The sequence below is a fragment of the Ambystoma mexicanum genome, chromosome 8 (genome assembly GCF_040938575.1).
Source record: "Ambystoma mexicanum isolate Mex_15411 chromosome 8, UKY_AmexF1_1, whole genome shotgun sequence".
In the NCBI taxonomy this organism is placed as follows: Eukaryota; Metazoa; Chordata; class Amphibia; order Caudata; family Ambystomatidae; genus Ambystoma; species Ambystoma mexicanum.
Genome location: NC_090929.1, coordinates 234,911,399 through 234,934,870, shown reverse-complemented (window position 1 = coordinate 234,934,870; position 23,472 = coordinate 234,911,399). Strand labels below are relative to the sequence as shown.

Genomic DNA, 23,472 nt, shown 5'->3' with positions numbered 1-23,472 from the left:
CATGAAAGAAGCTTAGCACAGGTCAGAATGAAGAGTGGGAGAAACTGGAAAAGAGCTTCCCCAGAAGCCCTTCGCCCCAGTCTGTGAGCCGTCAAACCCCAGCAGTGCCGGCATCTGAACAGAGAGCAAGCTGATCCAGAAGGAGGAATCTTCTCCAGCCCAAATGGCTTCCATAGCCACCAGCCTGCACTAGCAAGCCAAAAGCCCCGTGGCAGGTCTTTCAGTGGGCCCCTATTCTTTTTGTTGGACTGCAGCTGTCATTAGATCCTGCGTTTGTAAGTGTAGGGATTCATGTTTTGTGTGCAGGAGAGACCAAATAAAACAATGCTGCAGTTTAACATCTACCAGTACTTTCCCACTCTGTGATAAGGAGCTTGGAAATGAGACTGCAAAGAACATTTTGTAAATTGTTAAGCAAATTTAATGCATGCTGTCATATTTTCAGTCTAGGTATTTGTTTTGTTTTTTTTACTATTTTTATTCTTTTTAAAGAATATTGACTATTGTTGTTTGTGGGTCCAAGTCTGTTCAAAATTGGTGGGCAAGCTCGTATTTATTGAAACACTTGGGTTTTTAGAAGTTTCGCAATTGGTGCCACTTGCCTCCCGATACTGTTTGTGTATTCATGAAAATAGGAGTGTGTGCCTCGCGTGCCACCCATTTATTTGAAAATGCAAACAAAGCTCTCTGAAGGGGTTTTAAATCACCATTACTGTGTTTGTGTATTTCTTTATTATTGAAACTGCCATTGTTTGTTAGTTGTGTATCGATGGCACGTTATATTCCAGTGTATACAGGAAGATGTTGGCGTTTACCTCACAATCAACTTCAGATCGAAGTACTGGTGTTGTAGAGGTATTGCATGCACAGAGACGTTCATTGTACCTACAGCCACAACATCCTCTGGGCCACCTAATTATCCCAAAGAACACAGGAATGCTCTGGGCAGTCTCCTGCCCGTATCTTCTCTTTATTTTATTGATTGTAGCGTGAATTTAGCTCACGAGCAGCCGATCGGTTTTCTTGACACTTGGGTTGCTTTCACACTGTCTCTCCTACGTTTCACATCGCCCATATGCACCATTTGGAATCCATCACCGCACCATCACATTAGATGCCCACTTAGTCTGCAGTAAAGGCGGGGGGAGGGGGGAGGGTTGCATATGGCAACCTGCACAATGGATACATTGGCATAGTCTTCACATCAAGCTTCTTCTGCATGTTTTCCTGAGGCATTGGTCTCCATTGTTGCAGGACTACAATTACCACATCCCAATAACTCCTATCATGAGGAAGGCAATATCAGTGGCAAGTGAACCCAGCATATGTCCAGAAGGGGGACAGCCTCCATCCTCCAGAGCCGATGATTCTTACATCCAAAGCCATCGTGTCTGAGTGGGGACAACATTAAATGACCTGACAGCCCAAATCTGATGGTTGTCGAAGCAAATCACTCTTCCAATCGGAGTGAATAAATGGCAGTCCAATGGCTTGGATTCTTTCCCTGGTCAAGTAAAAAGTCAACACGTTGTTGGTCAGAAAGCACAAAGGGCCTAAAAAAGCTCATCTGGTTCGACATGCAGGTGCAACTTCATGGCCCCTAGCCTCACTGGCACTGATGAGTTGCAGGCTAGCAGAGAACAGCTGGATGCCTGTTCTGGTGGCTCATCTTCCAATGAAGAGTAATAAACAAGTAGATTATCTGAGCTGAGTCTTTCCAAACTGTATTGTTTCTTCTGATTCAGGAAACTTTCCAACGGATCACTGCCAAGATCAGTCACCCCCAACTTGATTAATTTGCCGCCACACTGGAACATATATTGCTGACCTGCTGTTGCTCATTGATTCCAGACCTAAGGACATGGGCAGTACTCTTTCTTGTCTGTCTTTCTTTTTCTCTCGACCACAGACCTTGCTGTTTGCCTTCCCTCTGAATACTCCTTTTTTTGGGTGGTCACTAAATACAGCAGTTATCGTACTTGCTGCCTATTGTTGGTATGAGAATGGTTTTCTCAGCTCAGCAAGATGTCCACTTGGGAACCATGAATTCTACCATTTAAAACCATATCCCCCTTTAAGTGTGAAGTTGCAGTTGGACTCACTTTGGTGTCTGTGCCTCGTGGCTTCAAAATTGAATGTCTAGGCTTTCCAGGGAAGTGGCACTGTGAGTTTCAAGCATCTCACAAAGGGTCTACCCCCAGCCTCTTAATAGATATTTGAATCTATTTGAAAAGTAGTGCCACAAGACGGGAATGGTTCTTTTATTTTTTCATGCAACCCGCTCAAAACTTGAGACTTTATTCATGATGATTTGCGTTGTGAATTGGGGGTATCGTTTTTAGTTATGAGTTCTTTCCATTACAATACTTCTTGGATAGACCATTTGCGCAAAGGGAGTTCCAAAATGGATCTCTCTTGCTCACTGCCCTACCCACCTTCCCTCCATGCACTGTCGCCCCTTCCTATGGCCGACTTGGCCATTATTCAGGGACAACCCAAACCCCTGCTAATCACCCCCACCACACCTCCTTCCTCCCTGACCCAGCACATCCCATTTACTGTTCCCCCTCAGCCAACCTTTCCCTAGCACAGTTGGCATTTTGCAGTGGAAATGTCGGTTTCACAATCCAGGAAACATACCATCTTCCTTACTAGTTCTCCACAATAAGAACTTCTTGTAAACCTCGGAACAGCATTGGGGCCGTGGAGTTGTTGCTTAGGTGGTGGTTATGTGCCTTTGAACTCAAAGAGTAGGAAGCTGAATCTAGTTCTTTTGTGGGTTCTCGTTAAATTGGATGCTGAAGACAGCCAGGGGCAAAAGTTGCAAGCTACTAGCCAGGCATACAAAAATTCACTTGCCACCTCAATTCTATACATGCAGCAGTACACCATTTTTTACTTGCCAAGATTCAAATATCACTAGGCTAGCGATGAGTGCACATTTTGCTCCATGCACAACCATTCAAGCTATTAGTTTGTTTTCTTAACTCATTCGGCTGCCATTGTTTCAGCAAACTGAATGGAAGAGTTGAAGTTCCCTTCCTGCGAACTGGCCTTGCGCCTGCCATGTTTCCATTGAATTTAGGACATCAGTGAAAACTACCTTCATTCCAAGCCAGATGGAAGTTAATGCTCCTTTTTTTTTTTTTCTCATCACAAATGAATAACGGGTGCATTGACATATTTAGGGTTATCACTATCAGTTTAGCAGTATACAGTTTTTTTATTTGTCAATGAAGGGGCTACCATTGTCTTGGGTAGTAATGCCTTCTTTTTAAGCAGCCGGAGATATTTATCTGTTTTTCTATGCAACACACACAGCCAGCCAATCCCGTCATGAAATTGCGCATACAAATACAAACCAGTGTTTTAGAAATGTGCACAAGACATTTGTTTTTTGGGTGTTATTTTGTATATTCATGTAAAATAGATGATCCTTGGAAACTGCTTGGGTTACTGGTCTGACCTAGTTGATTGATTACTTCCTGGACACATTAAAGTAGGGTAGGAGCACTTGACGTTGTGTATAAACAGTCCTGTCTGGCTCTCACTTTGTTCTTTATGCCATGAGCTGCAGACGGTGACCAGAGCACAGTAAATTGCCTCAGTTTGAGTTGTGACCAAACGAAAACAATTAAGTAGCATTTGTTAACCAATTATACACTAGCAATGTAGCAGTTGTAAAGACGACAGTGTCGCAGGGTAACGTTTTTATTTAGCTTATATGATCAAAAAAGTTTAAATACTATTTCTTTTTTGTCTATAAGCGGTTCGTGGGAAAAGACATTTGCGATTCATGAGAAGAAATTGTATATTTGAGCAAAAAGTAGGTTGATCCTGAATATCCAGTTTTCCGTTTGATTCATACCCCTTTGTGTACATGATGGCAGGTTTGTGTTTAATTCAAGCAATGATGTAAAGAAGTCTTTCCAGGTAGTACATTTCTAATGGCCTATCTCCCAGTGCAGCTGCTCTTCAAAAACCTTTTGTACCTCCATGGGGTGCAGCGTGGCTCTGCGTCTGCTCCGCCCAACGCCTTTACGTGGCAGGCATAATTCAGGACTGCCAGTCGGTACATATAGAAGCTCTGCCTCGTGCCCCAGGACCTTGGTTCCTTTATTTTTCATCCACTCTGCTCGCTTTAGCACCACCGCTTCGTTTGAATGTCTTTGCTTCTCATTTTCATGTCTTGCCGAATACTTCAATGTCCTTGGGCTTTAAACTTGAAGACTCCTTTCACATCTTGGTACAGGGATTGGGAGAGCAAAAGACTTACTGCCTGAGGAAGGACTCTTTTTGGCTCCAGCAGCCTAGGCCTCAGTGCATTCTGTGGCTTGGCCAAATTCTTCTTTTGTTCTTTGGTCCTTAATTTCGGACGCAGCCGAACACACAAGGGATGACTTTGAGGTCCCAGGAAAAGATGCCATGTAGGCTTCACATCATCCAATCGGGCCTGGAATTTGCCGAATGTGTGGCTAGAATCGTGCTTAGGGGAGGGGTGTTGCAGAGATCTTCATGGCTAAGGACATCTGGTTTCACCCCAGATGGCCAAGCCAAACTGCTAGACCTACCATTTGGATGGCATCAATCTGTTCAGGATGAAGGCTGATTAATTCCTCCAGAAGATGGCTATGGGCCTAGCAGTCTAGCAACAACATCCTGTGACACCCCATCCACAGGCAGAGGCAGGAGTTTGTACCCTTTCACCCACATGGGCAGAGGTCAAGCTCCCTCTGGCAAATGAATGCAGCGCCATCCCAACAGGTGCCGGGCAGAGGTGTTGGTAAGGGAGAGTTATCAGCCTCACTGTTCCCTCAGCAGCTCCTGATGTGAAACCCCCTATGAGTCCAATTTCCACCAACCATCTCTTGTGGGGGGGGGCAGGATTTCCCAGTTTGTAAAGTAATGGATTCTTACCAATTCCAATGCCTGGGCCTTACAGAGGTGCCACCATGTATTTTCCTGTTACCCCCCACAACCCCCAATGGATTTTCTGGTGCCAAAGGAGGACAGGGGCTTTAGCCCAATCTTGGATCTACGGCTCCTGGACTTGTACTTGCACAAAGACAAGTTCAGGATGGCCTCTCTAGCCCAGATCCTTCAAGCTCTCGACCTGCAGGATTATCTTGTCTCCTTAGATCGCCAATGCGCCTACTTCCATGTTCCCATTCACAAGAGACAATCCGGTTCAAAAGTACCTGAGATTTACAGTGGAGCACTGCTGCTACCAATTGAAGGTCCTGACATTCTGCACCTGTGGTCTTCAAGCTGCTGGCAGTGGTAGCGGCTCACCTCAGAAGGGAAGTCATCCATGTCTTCATCTGTGTCTTTCCCTATCTGTTTGACTGGCTTGGACTAAGTGGCGACATTGGACAAGCATAGGCACCTTTAGCCTGTTGCAAAGCTTGGGCTTCTCCCTGAACATCCGGAGTGTCCAGTTTCATGGTCCCAGTTCAGTTGATTAGAGTGGTGTTGGACACTTTTGCTGAGCACTGCTTTTTCGCCCGTGGATTGAGTGGCAAAAATCTCCAAGATGGTCCATGTCCTTCAATAGCAAGAACGAGTTCCAGCCTATTTGCGCTTGATGCATTCTACTAGTATTTCAAAATACTGACTGCCTTACTGCCACACGTCCTTCAGGCTAAATATAATGAAACCACAAAAAATGAACATGGGCGAAATGAGATCAGAACATCTACACACATTTAAACAATACCGAATCTTGTAAAAAAATATATATTTATCAGCAATTTACAGACTGTCCCTCTACATGTCCATATTCCACACTTGGGGTACTTTGTCCACTTAGAACCTATATATTTACATACATTTCAAAACTTCTTGATGATTGCAGTAAGTGTTAAGCAGGACGCTATTTGTTTGTTGTATTATTTGCTATAACTCAACATATGTTTTGGTCGTCACAATGGGCCCCTAATTCAAGCCAGTAAATATAAGCAACCTTATTCAGGAGACGGATGGTTTTGTTGTAACCACTCCGGAATGTCAAAAGGTGGAGGATGTCATCAAACCTCAATCATTCCTGTATGTGATATACGTATGGATTTTGTGCTCTCTTTTGCACAAACGGTCCATCCGATTGGCAATCTGAAGGGGCATTTTTCTGCCATTTCAGTTTTGAAGAGAACCCTGCCGATGGTGGTCTCAGATTTCAATCTCTCCGAACAGACCCACCTTCCTGATTTTTAAATAACGATTATTATTATTTTTTTTTGTCCATTTTCTTTTCGTTGTTTTCTTTTGGGGGGTGGGGGTTATTTTTTCTCCCGCCTCATCCTTCCAAGGCCAAAGGATTCCATCATCTAGACCCAGTGTGGGCTGTTACTACCTTTCTCGGGCAAAAAAGACCAGGAAAGATAACCGGCTTTGTTGTTGGTTATGCTGGTGTCAGGGCTGTGATCAAACAGACCCTGTCAAGGTGGATCATACTCTGCATTTCAGAATGTGCTGACGTGGCCAGGAACGATGTTCCTGAAGGTCTGCGGAGCGCAAACCACCAGAGGACTGGCTGCCACCTCTGGTCTGATTTTAAACTAGCAGTGATGGAGTAACAAGATCAGATTCTGTTGGTCACTACCTCTCGTTCTGTGAAAGCGACAGCCCTGGGATCTGAATCCACCGTAGTTGTCAGGAGACCGTTTTGACTGAGCTGATTCTGTTTAGATGCTTCAAAGAAGCTTCCCTTCAGTTTCTCCCCTTTTTGGGGCCATCGGATCTTGGAGAATTAATGAAGTGAGCTTGAAGATTCAAGCTTGTGATTTCCTATAATGCCCCAATCTACCAAACAGTCCTGGAAGAACACCCCTCTTCCATGCCCTACAATTAATATTTTGAAGGACCCATAGCCAGCATGCTAAAAGGTTTGGGTAGATGGCAACTGTTTATTTAAGCACCAGAGCTCTTTCGAAACATCAACCTTCCTGACTACCAGCGTCCCTCTTTGTCCTCAACAGAGGTTAAACAGTGTTCGGATTAGGAGGGAAAATTCAGTCTTCCTTATTTCATGATCAAATACCAGTGAGCAATGGAGGTCTTTCTCCAGGAACACCAATAGGTTGCATCCATCCCACACTGTTGATGAATGAATACTTGCATTCACCAAAAACAGCATAAGGCGGCTGCCTTGGTAGGTGTACAAAACTACTCCTACTGAAAGGAGCAATTAACCCTGTATCGGGGTTGGATTCTATTTAATCCTTTTTGTAATGAAAACCCCTTTATTGGATTTTTTGACATTTCGCTGATCTGAACTAAATGAACCTTTTTGTTCAACCCAGAACTTCAGGATATAATTGCTTCAAACAATCTGCATGCTTTAGAGAGAGGAGTATATGGTACCAATAAATGTAAGGGATGAATACTTCCATATTCATTGCACAAGAAACATAAGAATTCCTGAGATTCGCTGTGTAAAAAGGAACATTTCCAGCTCCAAGTACTCCTTTTTAAATTAAAGACTGCCCAAGAGCCTTTACAAAGCTCCTGGGCCCGTATGAGGCTGTTCTACCCTCCTAATGGATCAACATTCACCTTCACTTAGATGACTGGTTAATCCAATGCAAGTCTTCCCCACTGACCGTGCTGTATGTAAAAAGGCGGGCTGGTTAATTGAAAAAATCCACATGTAATCCCGGTCCAGGTGATAGATTTTAAATGTATTCGACATAATTTGCAGCAGAGTATTTCTTCCACACTGCTGAGCTCAAAAGTGAAGAAAACATTAAAATATTTCCTGGATTACCTGTGTCCAATAGTTCTACAATGGCTGCAAATACATTGTGTCTAGACCCTTCTCCATCCAAAGACCTTAGTGAAAAACAGTCTTCACCACTTGAGTCTTGAAATCGTGTTCCTTGTGCAAATATTGTTTCTTTGTTCTGGCCGAGGATCCTCTGGCTCCTGGACTACCAATATAGAACCCTTACGTTTGCACATGTCTCTAACCTCAAATACATCTCTACTAATCTGACCTGGTCGTCATTTGTCTACAATGTAACATTGCCAAATATTGGTGTTAATATGGAGCAGCTCAATTCCTTGGTTTGCAGAGGATAGTTTTTTGTCAAATTGGAGTTCTCACCCTGTTTCTTCTATCCTTGTGCTTCATGGGTGAAGATACAGACCAGTCTATTGAAAGTCCCATGTTTGCATTAAAGGGCAATATTTACAATATCTCAGCCGTATGGTTTCACTTTCACCAGTGTAATGTTTTAAGAGATGACATCCGTGTTGGGGGGCATATAATTTGATTTTAAAGTTGTCCACATGCATGCTCTGTGGTGGGAGTTTGTCGCTTTACCAATATAACCTTTTGTTCTTGGTTTCTGCTAGATAAACATCATTCAGCAGGTATTGGCAGATCGGTTGATCACTTGTGATGTTTGCTGTTCATTATTTATTTTGTTTTTATTCTGTGAATTTCATGATCTGCATGGCTGACTTGTAGGCCTCCCTTTTGTAAATCCCTTTGCATTAGATGATAGGGTGTTAACCCCATGTTACCCAATGTCTTCACTTTTGCTGTTGAGAGTGGGGTAATGTCCCACAGCAATGAGTGTGTCCTCGCTGCACTGTAAAACTCACCTTTCAGACCATATATATATGTTGTAGTGCCTTACATATAAACCCTATCCTTGTTTCCTCCTCCCCCCCCCACCCCCTTAAATTTGCAGGTTAAAGTCAGTTCAGCTGTTTTAAAAGGTGCTGCCCATCATTATGGCTCACAATGTGACAAGCCCAACAAAGAATTCATGCTGTGCCGCTGGGAGGAGAAGGACCCGAGAAAATGCTTGAAGGAAGGGGCCAAAGTCAACGAATGTGCTCTGGATTTCTTCAGGTACTTACTTAGTTTAACTTGGTTTACTGATGGTAAATATTATAGCCTTATAGACTGAGGAAGGGAGTCCTTATCGCCAGATGATGAACCGCCACCAAGTTATGGCCCATGCCGATGCAGAGTCATGAGTTGGGGAAGCATCATTAAAGCATGAATTACCCCTCCCAACGTCTAGAAGACTATTAGCACATGTTTGTAAAATCCCTGTAATGCAGAGCTAAATGGATACAATTGGTTTCAGATAACGATATCTATAGGGATAAATAATTCAAATTATAGAGAAATGGATTCAGGGTCAAACTGTTAGAAAGATAGAGTAAAAAAAGATATTGGACAAAAACCCTGTTTGAATTGGTGATAAATGGATAAAATGCAAGAGAGATTAACACAAAGTGATAGAGTGAAACAAACAGATAGAAAATAGACCGAATCATGAACAAAGTGAGAAAAAAAAGATAAGGCCACAGATAGAGGAAGGAATAGAACTACATTAGTCTGCGTTGGAGTGGAAAAAAGGGAACTACAAAAGCAAAAATCAGGCAAACACAAATAAATATCAACAGACATAAACCTAGAAGTATGTAATGAGTAACAGGTGGATGGGAAGGAATAGATGAGAGAAAAGGAGCAAAGGATGAAAGCAATTACATAGCAGATAATACAGTTAAATATAAACAAGGTTTGGAGAAATACATTGAAAGAGATATATAAAGAGAGGGTGTGAAATTATGAGATGTGCATCTATAAGGATAAATGAACAAATATACGGAAAGAGTATAAAATAAGCATGAATAGAAAAGATTTAAGAGATGAATTTTGAGAAATGGGGGTTGAAGAGGTTGAGATATGTTGATAGAATAAAAATGGACACATATATAGGCAAATGGAGAGAAAGATTCATTGTGTGATGGGAAGAAAGACGACGGAATGAGACGGAAGAGAGATTAAAGTATAGAATAATATAGATAGATTTAGACCGTGAGAAAATGCAGTAAGAAGAGAAAATTGTGAAATGATAAAAAGATATTTAGATGGCGAGAGGCACACGATAAAGAACAGAAAAAAGGGATACAAACACATTCATAATGGTGGGGAGACAGAAAATATGGGAGACAGAGAATGGACAATCTAAACTTTAAAATTCATATGTTCAAATACCATATTTTTGTAATTTTAGGAAAATAAGCAGAGATGCCATTTTAAAATATATAAAAAAAACTATCATGAAAAAATAGACAAAGGAATAATTTTTATCGAACATACCACTTAACTTGAATCTGGCTGTTAGTTTCGACACAATGTTGAACTTTGGAGGCTCTACTTTTGCAACTTTCTTCAGCATAGACTGTGCACTGGCAACGTATTCAGTTGTCAAGCCATGCGTTTCCATAGCCAATACAGTCAAAGTGAGATCTTTCATGACGTCAAAGTGCATCTGCTCTAATACATGCTTAGCCACCCATTCCATTATATTTATGTAACTGAATATTTTGTAACGTAGCATACCACATGGATTGTTGCCTAACAATGTTCTCATTGTGACCAAGTACCGCCAGCTTTGTAAGGGCCTCCATACCGTCTATGCCAAAATGCTACCTTTTGGGCTGTACTTCAGACACATTCTATGGAAAACCTCCAAATCCCTGGTGTTGCAAAATTCAGTGAGGCCCCTCAAATGTTTGGTGAGCACTTTGCCGCACAGTGTGTTTTTGAAGGTCTGTGAGAGCAGAGGACCCAGCCACCGCCACTTCTATGCTCCAGCTCGTTACTTAGAGGTCCATGTTGGCACGCAGCATATTGATTAGGACACGCAGCATATTGATTGGGACACATGCTGTACATCAAATTGATACTTTATGTATGGGAACTGCTCTTGCATGACCCTAGCAATGCCCACATGCCTGTCTTTAGCTATCAATTCCTTGAGTGCAGAATTTCAATGGATTTTATGAAATCGTATTTAAAGCACATAACGTGGCAAAAAAGTAGGCACCGATCGGAAATCCAAAACATGTAGTGACGGAGAGTTCAGCGTCAAATAGTTAGAAAATAAAATGTGCAACATTATATTTCCAGGGAATTGAATAATCGGAAAGAGTATTTTTGTAGCAGGTTGTAACTGCTACAAAGAAAGTTGAAGACTCATTAAAAAACAAGATTGGTTTGTTGACCATAATCTAACTAGAATACATTTGTTAATAGAAATATAGTGATAGAATCACCTTAGCATTGTAAACTAATTTATAAGGTAATAGAGTAAGGTTTGTTGAGTAAAAATGGATTGATGGAATGCGTGTGCATAAGCACCATCATAATTCTGTATGACGCAAGCTGCCCTGAAGTCCCTTTGCTAGGTTACGCTTAGTAGTGGAGGTTCATTTTAGGATATGTAGGCCAAGCAGCCAGAGTTTTTGTAGCAACATGTGTTTTCTACCGCAGTTGGCATCGATTGACATTGCAGGCATATATACTCTTAAGTGGGAAAGGTATTCCATTAAACTCAGATATGGATCTTCAACGACTCCGCTTTCAGTAATTTCAAAATGTTTTTACTGGTTTTCCCTCTCAATCATTTCCTCATCCGTCTATTCCGGTTTATACATGACCCCTGAATACGACCATAATGTCTGAGGATTGTAAATGGAGTTCAAAAACTGTTGGAAAAAGGAAGAAATATTTAGATTTATGTTTGAAATAATGTACTAATTTAAAAGCACTTTGTTTATCTGGTTTTGAAAACTCATTTGTAAATTATGCATGATGGAAACACGAAGAACATATACAGAAGAGTAATTGGAAGTACCTTTTTGTGTTGTGCGCGTCACAGTACTAGATGAACGGGGGCACAAAGTAGTCTTGAAGGCCAGAGATAAAATTGACAGACACAAAGGCAGGAGAAACTATAATGTTGTCAAGGAGAAAGGGTTTGTTGATTTTTATTGAGTGCATAGTTGTCTTGCGATTTCATGGCGACGCATCAATGCATTGCATACAGAAGACGCTTGTCTAAGTTATGCACTGATGTTGTGACATGGCTCATATGGGCACATGTTATGATATATTGCCATCAGGGCTTTCGAACTTGGGGTGATCCATCGACTAATTAGATTATCTCAAGTTGGAAGTTTCGGACCCGCGAGGTTCGCCAATATACAAGTCTCAAAACGTAAGATAAGATTCATTAAAAGGGAAAAAAATGGAATCAATCGACATATGCTCAACAATAGATTCCTTGTCGAATTTAAAACTCCAGAGAGAACCTCTCCTTTTTTTAAATGTGGTTTTATTTTGTTCTATTTAAATAACCTGGTTGTCTTCATAAGTTAAGCATTATAACTGGTTGAACTGGAGCAGGTTTAATATGAGCATGCATTAGGTGTTGTGTAAAAGTAAACGGTTTCTCTATAAGAAAGTTAAATCATTTTCCAATGTTTTAGCTTTCTCTTCCATTTGTTAAATAGGATGTTGCTGCAAAAAAGCCCCCCCCCCTCCCCAGAGAGGTTGTTTATTGTTGAAAAAAGGCTTGCCTGGAAATTGCATTGTTGTTTACCAGCCTGCTTCAGACCTCAGAATGTTCTGAATGCATTCAATACCAGTAGTTTTGATTGGTTGAGAGGAGGTCAAGAAGGATCTCTGTGTGCTAATACTAATTACTATGCTAATACTAGTTAGAAAGTCGTTTTTATTCTGGAGGTCTTTCTTGAGAAATCTTAATCGAACCATCCATGACAGAGTTGGAGCTGCATAGTTGAATTGAAATCCTTGCTGTCTGTCTTAAATGCAAGAACATGTTCCTCCTTATAGCTATTGTGTAATCCGCAATGAGAACAGCAAGCCACTGTGTGCATTTTTACTTGACTGCAGTGACAAATAGCAGTTTGTAAGGTCAGATTCTTAATACAGATGGTTTTGTTGAAAGGTACTTTGAGGGAAATATCATTTATACACCACTGGCATGTTATTATGATTGATTGGGATTTCATTACTGGTTGCCGTTGTTCTAAACAGATGCAACTTTTTCATTAACATTTTATTGTGATCTCCATTTGACTAAAGCTACTTTTATAAATCTGATAAAAATAATGTGCTTGTTTAGTAGTTATTGGAGTTATTTTGCTCAGTCGACCCACACCTTCCTCAATGTTGTATGGAATTCAAGAAAGGTTTACCCTTAAGGGAGCTGTAGATTAGGCATAGGTGGTTAAACTGGCCAAAAATTCAACTTGTGTAGACAATCGTGCACACCCTTGGGGCTAATCGGACAGTGTCTATCTGACCTTGTGTTGAGAGCAATTTATTTTTTTAATTGAAAGAGGAGATGGATACTGGACTACTTGCTAGTGCCTAAGAAGCATACAGCAACCTTGAATACATAAATTGGAAGGAGGACATGTTTAATCGCTGGCATTAACCAATGCACCTGTGTAAAGTTAAGCATGCCTGGAATCCCAAATAGGAGTATTTCCTCCCTCTGGCTGCCTGGTGCGTTCCTCAGCAGTTACCACCTTTTGTGGGCGCTCTGCCAACCATCACCCTCCCTAACCCCATTGCACAACTCATATTTTCCACCCCAATCCTTTTCAACCTCACTAACCCTTCACAGTAAAATGTGCTGAAATGTCACATCGCAAAATGCAGTAAGAATGATCCAATCAGATTGGGTGGGGGGGGGGGAAATACCCACACAAGAGATAATGGGAATCTCCCATCTGGGTTCTAATTATTTAATGAACAGTGTGAATAATATTAAAAGCAATTTGGGTAGTCTGAGCCATCCAGGTACTCCTAGGCTAAACCATAGTGATAAATGGCTCGGAGCAATTTCACACCTTGTACTATCCAGCATTAAAGACACTTGTTTGAATAGCTCTATATGAACACAGTTACCGTACACATGAGTGAAGTATCATTTGGCAATAGCTAGTGGCGAATAACAAATCTGAAGCTTGCCATACACATAGAAACAGTGTCTGGCATCACACGTGTGGACTGCAGGGTGGCTTAGACGTATTGGCATAATCCTACATGAGTGCAGCAGACACCTTTTTCAGCATTTAATGTATCTTCCATACAATTTAGGGGTATGCTGTACTGCTGCATAATAGATTTCTTATGTTGCAGTGAATTTCAAAATCTTATGATTTGCCATCATTTCGCTATGAACCTAGGCAGCAAAAAGTACTAAACGCGCAGTACGCTGACCTCCGTTAACGGAGCATATGTTTATTGATGTGAGAAAGTGGGACAACCATGAAAAACTCCTACTTATGTCTTATGACAATTATCAATACCATATTTATTGGTTTATGTTTCTTTATGTTGAAAAGCGTTCAAACACCAGTAGCAAGTAATCCTTGTCTGATGTAGGCCTTTGTAAATTATGTCTACTGTTGGATGCATCTGCAGTAATTATTGCCTATTTTGTGTAGTAATACATCATTAGTATGTGACTTCTATCCATGTTGAATACCTATTTTCTGTTTTGCGGAATACCTTTGGGGGGAAAAAGTGTAGTCTGGTGCTTGCTTTTTGGTATGTGTAATGTTTGGACAGCCGATGACTATGCAAGATGGCATTTTACAAACAATCAAAATCTGCAACAAAAAACAAATAGTCATAATGCCTTTTTTTGACGATCTAATCTGAAAACCAGTGTTCAAAATGGAGGGTAGCTGGGAGCTTTTTATCTCCTTCTTGGTGCCTAGAAGAGCCTGGTTAGCTTGAAACCAAGAGCTACTTTTGGCCCCCCAGGCCAACGGATGCCAAACAAACACACCTATTTGAATTTAATTCTGTGCTTTTGGCACAGTCTAGAAATAAACTTTATAACACATCTAAACATTTAAAGCATAAGGAGTCAAAAATAATGTACAAAATGATAAGTTTCTATTTTATATGAAAGTTAGATTTGCCAAATGCTATGTACTAGATCCTTGTCCCCAGGAGGTAGCTCCTGGGCCCTGTTTATTGCTGGATACCCAGATACCCAAGAGCTGCCCTTAGCTCCTGCTTATTGAATTTTTATTTCAATACGTATGTTTCTGCTAGTCAAACATGTTTTGCAGGTCCAAATGATCCAAATGAATGTTTATCTGAGGGAATTATTCTAATTCTAGCTGAATATACAATCTGAGGGTAAAGTTTCTAGTTGCAAGCTATTAGCCAGACCAAAAAGGAAAAATCACTTGCCCTCTCAGTTCTGCACATAGCACACCATGTCTTACTCGCCAAGAGTCAATTATCACGAGCCAATGGCTAGTGGCGAGTGTACATTTTACATTTTGAGCCCTGCTACAGTGTAATCCACACTACATATTTTTATTTGCATGTTTGAATTTACACTTTCAACTAACGAAAACCGGATGTCTTATTCACCCAGATGGAGGCCCCTCCCACTCTGCATGTAGACCCCAAGGCACAGTTCTTGTGCAAACAATACATGGTTAAATGTTTGCTCGTCTGTTCAGACCAACCAAAAAAAAACTGTTCCTCAAACTCCTGGGAAGAATCTCTTCCTTGAATCTTGCTACCACTGGTAAACTTAATACAGTTCCTCAAATCTTCTGGGGGAATCCTTTTCCTCTGTTAGTTTAAACAAAATGCATCTTCTGCACCTTTCCAGTCTTTTATCAGGTCTGGTTCACTAACCTGCCAGACTTGACTTCACAATTCCACGCGGGTCTCAAACCCTGTTGCTCCGCTTCTGTGGGATTTCCTTCCCTTGTTTACTTGGTGTACACTTGGACAGAGCTGGTATACTCTCCTGAAAGGCCCTATCCCACATAGGTGTCTTCCTAATGTTGGCACCAGCTTGAGTACTCTTTGTTATCCTGTGATCTTTGGGATCGGTTTATCTGCTTTACAAAGTTCTTGTCACTCTGTGAAATGCTGCTTTCATCCCCTTGTGCTCTTCGGGCTCTGTTAGTGTGGTTCACAAAGGTGGTATCAAATATAATGCCAATTATATCTCTTTGTGCTCTTCATGATATTTATGAGTGGGTTTTCAGCTTCTCCAGCTCACTCAATGCCCCAGCCACCGGTCCGACCCTTTCCCTACCTTTGGGAATCCTCTCGGTGGTCTCTGGTGTCTTTGGGTGGCAGAGATTCTCTTCTGTTGCCACGCTCGGTGTTCTCCTTCTCCTAGCAGTTCCGTATTCTCCCTCACGGCTCCGGCTGCCCCGCGTCTGCCTTCCTTCCTCTGCTTTTGCCACCCTGGCTGTTTTCCTTCCAGTTGCTGGCCAGGGCTACCTCGCCTGGACCTCTCTAGTTGCCACGACTCGTTGCATGCCGGCTCTTAGTGTGGTGTAGTGACTTTCTGTGTGTGTGGGTCTGGTAAGGGAAGGAGATGTGTTATGTAGTGGCTGTCTGTCATGCTGTGAGTCTGTGTTGTCATTTGGAGTGTTGTTGTGTGTATGATGGAATGTTTATCTGAGGGTTCCATACTGAGGCAGGCAGTTAGAGCTCCCCTGCCTGGGTGATGGGGCCAGTGCCGATTCATTACATTCTCTCGTTTATTTATCCTTATGTAACTGTCTTAAGTTCCTGTAATAAACCTAATAATTAATTCAAGTAACCCTGGGAGTCACTGCATAGCATTGGCGACGAGAATGGGATTTAAAGAAGAACCTACGCACAAGGTAAAGAAGCTGAAGTCTGAAGGGACCTGCTGCTGGGGGGTGTAGGAGAGCGGAGGACAAAGTGGTGGTCAGCACTGCCCCCAAAATACAAGTAAGACCAGACCCATCCCCCAGGGTTAAGGAAGGGAGGAGAAGCCCCATCACCCAGCTGTCATGGTGTGAGTCTGTGTTGTCACTTGGAGTGTTATGTGAATGATGGAATGTTTATCTGAGGGTTCCATACTGAGGCAGGCAGTTGGAGCTCCCCTGCCTGGGTGATGGGGCCAGTGCTGATATAGTCCATACTCTGATGTATTTGTCTTAATGTAACTATAACTTAAGTGCCTGGAATAAACCTAAGTTGTAACCCAAGATAAGCCTGCAAGTCACTTTACAGCATTTGGCGACGAGTCGGTCTTTAAAGTATCGGCGCAAAAGAAGTTGGAGCCTGCTGCGGGGGGTGCAGGAGAGAGAAGGACAAAGTGGTGATCAGCACTGCCCCCATAAGACAAGTAAGGCCCATCACCTAGGGCTAAGGAAGGGGGAGCAGGAAGAAAGCATGAAAGCCCCTTTGTCTTTAGGGATCAGCTGCCCACAAGTTAGAGGGAGAGCTGGGTCCTAGGGGGGGCTGAAGAATGAAGCAGGGCCATTGAGGGAAGCTCAGGAAAGGAGCTATGCCCTTAAGAAGTCTGCAGTCTGAGAGAACTGGCAAGATAAGGGGCCCTTGAAGTGAGAAATCAGTTGGAGAAGATGGGGACTGTCATCCCATTTACTGAAGCTCCCTAGGTGAAGCTCCCTCTATAAAGAAGCTGAAGTGCTGTTTACAATGAACTTTGGGAAAATTGAGATTTTACAGTGTTGTGGTGCCTTGATGGGGTCTCATTGTTTAATGACCGTTGGTTAGCCGGAGCTCAGCGTTGCTCCATGGCAAGATAAGACTGGTGATGTCACCCACGTTACGGTGAGAGTTGGTGATGAAAAGGAACTATGAAACCAACGTTCCGTATGTGATTGTGGCGAGCGTAGCTTAGGCCAGCTACGTAAGGAATTTGCAAGCGGATTGCAGGCGGCATCCTGAAGCAATCGGATGCGTATCGCGTATAGGAAGACGCACAGCGTTTCGTGGCGGCGACTGGAGGAAATCTGAGTCAGTGCCTCCTGCGTTGTGGAGGACTTGCAGCATTGCGGGTGCGTGGCGTGACGCTGTGTCATGCTGTCTTCTGGAGTGGACTTGTGCTATCTGGAGATGCATCAGTTCAATTTGTTGCCCACGAGAGATCAAGCCGCTCCGCCTCATTCCCTGGGGCGTCCAGTAACGGCCAACGGGTGAGCTTGGATTGCAAGTCAACTGTATTGGAAAAGTGTCTCACTCAGCTAATTGTTTCTGACAATTTCCACGCAACAATGAAAGGTGAATGGAAGCCTTGCCTCTTGAAACGCAGGAAAACATGGCGAGTGTTGATGTTAAAGAAGAGAAGATATGGAGATAGCCCTCCTTTACAAAGGACGGATAATGTATTATTTTTTGTTGAAGAGGTCTTATGGTTAATACTATGTGAAGTACTATGAGTTAGATATAATGTGCTGGCAGATTTTGCAGGTTAAAGGTGCATGCCAGCCATGGAATTTTAGAAATGCTGTGTTTTAGATTTGTAGGATGTGCTTTTCTAAAAGTAATGTGTGAGGAGTTTGTGGGTTGCATGTGTTGTAATGAAGATAATGCTGATGTAAGAATGGGCTAGCATAACCTTCAGAGGATTTTCAGCATGTTAGTTGCTTCATAGCAGCATGGACTTTTAGGTATGTTATGTTTTTATTTTTTTTAAGGGTCATAAAATGGCCATGGACTTTTAGGACAAAGATGTTGAAACCTACAGTTTTGAGTTGCATTTATATTAACATTCCATTTAGAATGTGTGCAATGCAAAATGTTTTGTGCCCGAGTTAAGGTTGACTGTGAAATGGATGCACAAGGTGGTATGAGTCAGGCTGTTGCTTTACTCAGAGGTAGGGCTTTTGGTGTGAGTGACGATGTGTATGTAGTGAGAGGTAGCGCCTCTGGGGGGGGGTGGGTGGGTGTGTGTGTGTGTGTGTGTGTGTGTGTGTGTGTGTGTCAGTCACGATTAGAATTAGCGAGAGGTAGCACCTCTGGAATGTGTCACGATTGAGGGAGATGGTGACAATGGGTAATTGAGGGAGGTAGCGCCTCCGGTTGGTGTGACACAATTGGCACTTGACTGAGGTAGCGCCTCTGTGTGTGTCGCTAGGGTAATAGCGCCTCCGGTTCATGCGAATAATGGTATTGGAGAGAGGTAGCGCCTCTGGTGTGCATGGACGCAAGTGTATGTGAGGGAGGTAGCACCTCTCATTTGTGGAACACTGTGATATGCGAGAGGTAGCACCTCCGCCAGCATTGAGTAGGGTAGGAGTCTGAGTGGGTGAGTGCCACGTCGGATTGTTTCCACAATCGTTTAATGGAGGTAGCGCCTTCATAAGTGATATTATCTTATATGTTGTTGTGCCAAAGCCTGTGCCTTCTCCATAGTTTGGGGTTTGACATGGGAGACTCTTGCAATACTGCCATCGGATCGTCAGTGGTCAAATGCCGGGTATGCAGGTGGATTTGGGATGTCTGGCCAGTGTCTCATACCGAACTGCAGTATTCATATATATTGGCTAAATTGGTTGCACCTGATAGGCTGAGTCTTTTTGGGTGTTTGATGTTGTGTGTAGTGCTGTGTAACCTTTGCCTCCGGTTTGGATTGTGATGCGTTGTTTTGAGATGGGTTTGGCAAAGTGTTATGTTGTGATTGTCCCTGTATGTGTGTGTGTCTGGTAAAGGAAGGAGATGTGTTATGTAGTGGCTGTCTGTCATGCTGTGAGTGTGAGTGTTGTTGTGTGAATGATGGAATGTTTATCTGAGGGTTCCATACTGAGGCAGGCAGTTGAGCTCCCCTGCCTGGGCGATGGGGCCAGTGCTGATCTAGGCCATACTCTCATGTATTTGTCTTAATGTAACTGTAACTTAAGTGCCTGGAATAAACCTAAGTTGTAACCCAAGATAAGCCTGCAAGTCACTTTACAACACTTAGCCTTCGGGTTCCCTTGCCACAGGATGACGGTCTTGTTTTATGTTGTTCCAAGGATGGTGCGACGGACCATTGAGTCCGTCATCCCTTTTTACCATCTGGGCAGCTGTACTGCCTGTGTAGGTACCGCGGTGGGCATGCCCCTCCTTGTTCAATCTTTGTCTCAGTCTTCCTTTGCATCAAGCTTGGCTCGGGTCTCCTTCTTCCTCATCCCAGTCCTATCAAGAATACCCTCTGCTTTACTATTGTTATGGTTAATTCTGGGGTCAGCAGAGCCCTACCTAGGGTCCGCGGACCTCCAGCTCTCGGAAGGCCCGAACTCCTTCCAGTGTCCCAAAGAAGTCGAGGTCCACACAAGGAGCAGAGTTACTGCTGTTTTTATTATAGCAAACAAGCAGGGATCCTACGCATGGAGCAAAAATCCAGTCCATGCACATCTCGCCGGGTTTGTGGGCTCGCAGGACACTTTTGTGCACCTGTGGCATCACAATTGGTATCACTTACCAAGGTCCTTCCCCGAACCTAACGCCACTCCAGGTTGGCACCCTAAGCGGTAGGTTCAGTATAGGAACATATAGTGCATAATGTAGTTGGTGGCCACTGTCAGGTGGTGTACTTGGATCATCCCTAAAAATTGCTGCTTCAAAAGTTACATTAGAGAACCCGGTGATTGACTGGGGATTCCTGCCGCCAGCCCTTAGCCCCCAGTGTCCTCATTAGTCAGGCCGCGGGCCCCCAAGCCTGTGACTACCGTTGTTCCCAGCCCGCAGGACACCTGGTCACGTACATTGTATGTCGATAAGGTGCGACTATGTGACAGTGTGTAACAATGGGATGTTTCGGCTAATGCCATGAGCGTTCCAGTCCCAGGCATACTGTAGTTGGATTGTTGCAATTTTGTCGTGAGTTTGGTCTCAGACGTGAGATGGCTGCGTCTTCCCAGCTTCCATGTCTTGGCATCTTGTCAGTTCGGCCGAGTCACATCTGAGGCAACCGTCGGTGAGGCCGAATTACTTCAATTTAATTTGTATTTTGCTTGGAATATTCCCTTCTGCAGCCTGTGTTACCTTGGCTTGGTCGGTGAGGACTGTCACTTGCAACATCATGGCCATGGCGGGTGTAGTCCCTGCCAGCATCTTGCGGCTGCGAGGTGATCCTGCCTTGCTGGATTTTCCTAAGGCCTACGTTCATATTCAGCGTAATTCTCCATAAGTTAAGATGTGCCGTGGTCGGTCCGGTCCCTTGAGTGCTCCTGTCCTTCCATAGGGTTAATGGCGTGTAGCATATGCACAAGCTCTAATGGCAACTTGCGTTTCTGCGGTGCAGTATCGAGTCTAAGTGGCAAAATAATAAACCTGCAGACAGTATGTATATGCCACTGTCCTCTATCTCATAGGACTGTAGGCATATGTTCTTTGTGTAGGTTGGTGTGGAGTGTCCTGAATGTGCAGATTGCATGTGTGCTTCCTGTCTAAACGCAGCTATGTCGTCATGGCGTCTCTAACCACCTGCAGCATGGCTTGTGGGGAATTCCGTTGATTCGGTCCATATAACCATTACAGCTTGGTCTTGGTTATCCTCTCTTGTTTTGGGTGGAGTTCGTACCACCGCAGGGTTATATGGTTGGGTGGCTGGGTATCGATCGTGGTGTGTCCCGATGCTGGGGGGCGGTGGGGATTGGGTGCAAACTCATACAGTCGGTGGTTATTCTGTCGGTTCGGGTGCCCATCGGGAGGGAAGGGACATTCGGGTTTTTCCTCTTCAGTTTCCCCCCCCCCCCCTCTGGTCGACTTGTCGACCACAAAATGATTGCTCTGTTTGTCATCTCTCAGGCGCCATACCTTTGCGATCCCAGCTAGATGTCCATAGTGATTTACATGATCTTCATATGACCAATAAATATACACATCCTCCTCCGGGCTTGAAGTAACCCCATTTTCCAACATAAATTTTCAGATTCCTTGGATTTTCTCATTTCATTGACGGTGGATACATGTCTGATTCCATTAGCTGTTGCCGTAGTCTCTCTCGTTCAATACGTATGTCATCCGTCTGCTGGTCATCCTCTGCAGGCAGGAGTAAGTTCATTCCGATCCTCTGCTGTCATCTTGGATCTTGCCATGCACGCTTTTATCCCAAAAAGTGAGGCCATCCCCAGAATCGGGCCATCCGATAGCCAGGACGGCATCCTAGGACCAGAGGTACGAGAACCACCTTCTGTCCTTTTTTTGTTCCTTTGGATTCTTCTTCCATATTTGCATGCATTTTTGCCAATTGTGACACTGCTTCTGATAACGTCCCGTTGTCTTTGTCATTTGCTGGTATAAATGTGCAACAGTAACTTCCTATTTTGGCGCAGACTCATCCTTCCATGGCTGTGAGGAGATCCAGCAGGTATCTATTTTGTAGGGCCACCAGTCTAATGGCCCTGAGCTCTTCTTTTATTGCGTTGAGTTTGTCATCATTAGTTCCCAACGTGTAATTTGTAGCCATTTGGCATTGGAGTACGTTTGGAACCTGGGATGGATTATTGCTAAGAACATGGCTGTCCTGCTGAACAACCTGTGTGATGGTGGTACTTCGTCGAGAGCCATTTCAGATTTGCCCCAGAAGTAGTTCCCTTGTCGTTTTACTCTCTGTAGTTTCCCATCCTTGTGGTGATGTTGCCTGATGATGGTTCCGCCGTTGATAACGATCTCTTCCTTCTGTTGCCTTCATCCATTTTCGGGAAATCATCTATTTTGACATGTTTCTTAGGCACTACCTATGAGGGTATGTTGACGTGTGCCAGGGAACAAATCCCTCCCCAATTCGGTGGTAGTTTCTCGTATGCTTTTGACCAACAGGCCAAATGATGATCCAGGAGTACTGCTGTACCGGCCCCATCTCAGCAAGTTTCTCAGTTCTTTTACACCCCTCGTTCGTCCCTACTTCAATTTCCCCGTCATGTTGGTAGCGCTATGGTTGCGCTGTTATGGGCATTGTCAGTGGTCTATCTTCTTTATCCAACCATGTCAGCAGGCTTGTGCTTCTGGCCCATTCCTTAAGACAATCATTTTCTTCCTGAACTTTGTTCAAAGCAGCTTTTGCCAACGTCAATGGTTTGCTCCCCACCACTCCTCTACCCATCCGTCTTTAGTGTACACCTTTCCAAAGACCAGCATCTGCGGTCACTCCCAGCAGCCAGGTTCTCCGTCCGTCTCCTTAGCGCTCCACTTGCACGGCAGGTAGTCTAAGGTTACTTCCTTTTGTTTCTCCCTTTACTTATACGTCTGTTATGTACCATAGTGCCTGGGTATGTTGCCAGTAGTTGTCAGAACACGGGTAGTCTTTTTATGAAATTATCTTTGTACGGGTACTGCCACGACCCTCGCCCAAAACCCCCTCTGGCAAACCCATTGGCCAGGTGGAGTCAGGACTCGGGCCTCTAGAGCCTGGCATCCTCTTCAAAAGCCCTCATGGGGCCAGTCCTGGTGCCTATGGCGCCAGGCTCATACACCATGGAAAACGATGTGCTTGGGAACTACTTTATTGTATTGTCAGGCAACATGGAGGCATCCACATAGCTTGGTTCCTAAGAACCAAGCTATGCTGTCTAGTGTTTTGGGTGTGGTAGCCTAGGGCCTACTTTACCTGGACTATTTTGTTGGGGCTATTTAAACCACACCCGAGCAAGACAAGACGCTTTGCGTTACTTTGCAGCTTGCAACATGACGCTCACCGTGTCCAGCTATTACCTCGGAGAAGCTGAACCTGCTAGGAGACAAAAGGAACATCATTAGCAGCAGCATTTTACCTGCAGTCTTCATCTTTAGCCACTCGCAGCTACTGAGAACAGCTTCCTCGCATCTGCACGCCTCCCGGACAGAACGACCTGAAACAGGAAGATGGAGGCAACATTAAAGAAAGC

General features: G+C 43.7%; 1 protein-coding gene across 1 annotated transcript in view; it reads left to right on the top strand.

Moving 5' to 3' along the window:
- Positions 1–23,472, top strand: part of NDUFA8 (NADH:ubiquinone oxidoreductase subunit A8) — a 134,886-nt gene that overhangs the window by 26,865 nt on the left and 84,549 nt on the right. The window contains exon 2 of the mRNA XM_069609650.1: positions 8,694–8,857. Coding sequence (XP_069465751.1) covers positions 8,694–8,857 — 164 coding nt within the window. The remainder of the gene's footprint in view (positions 1–8,693; positions 8,858–23,472) is intronic.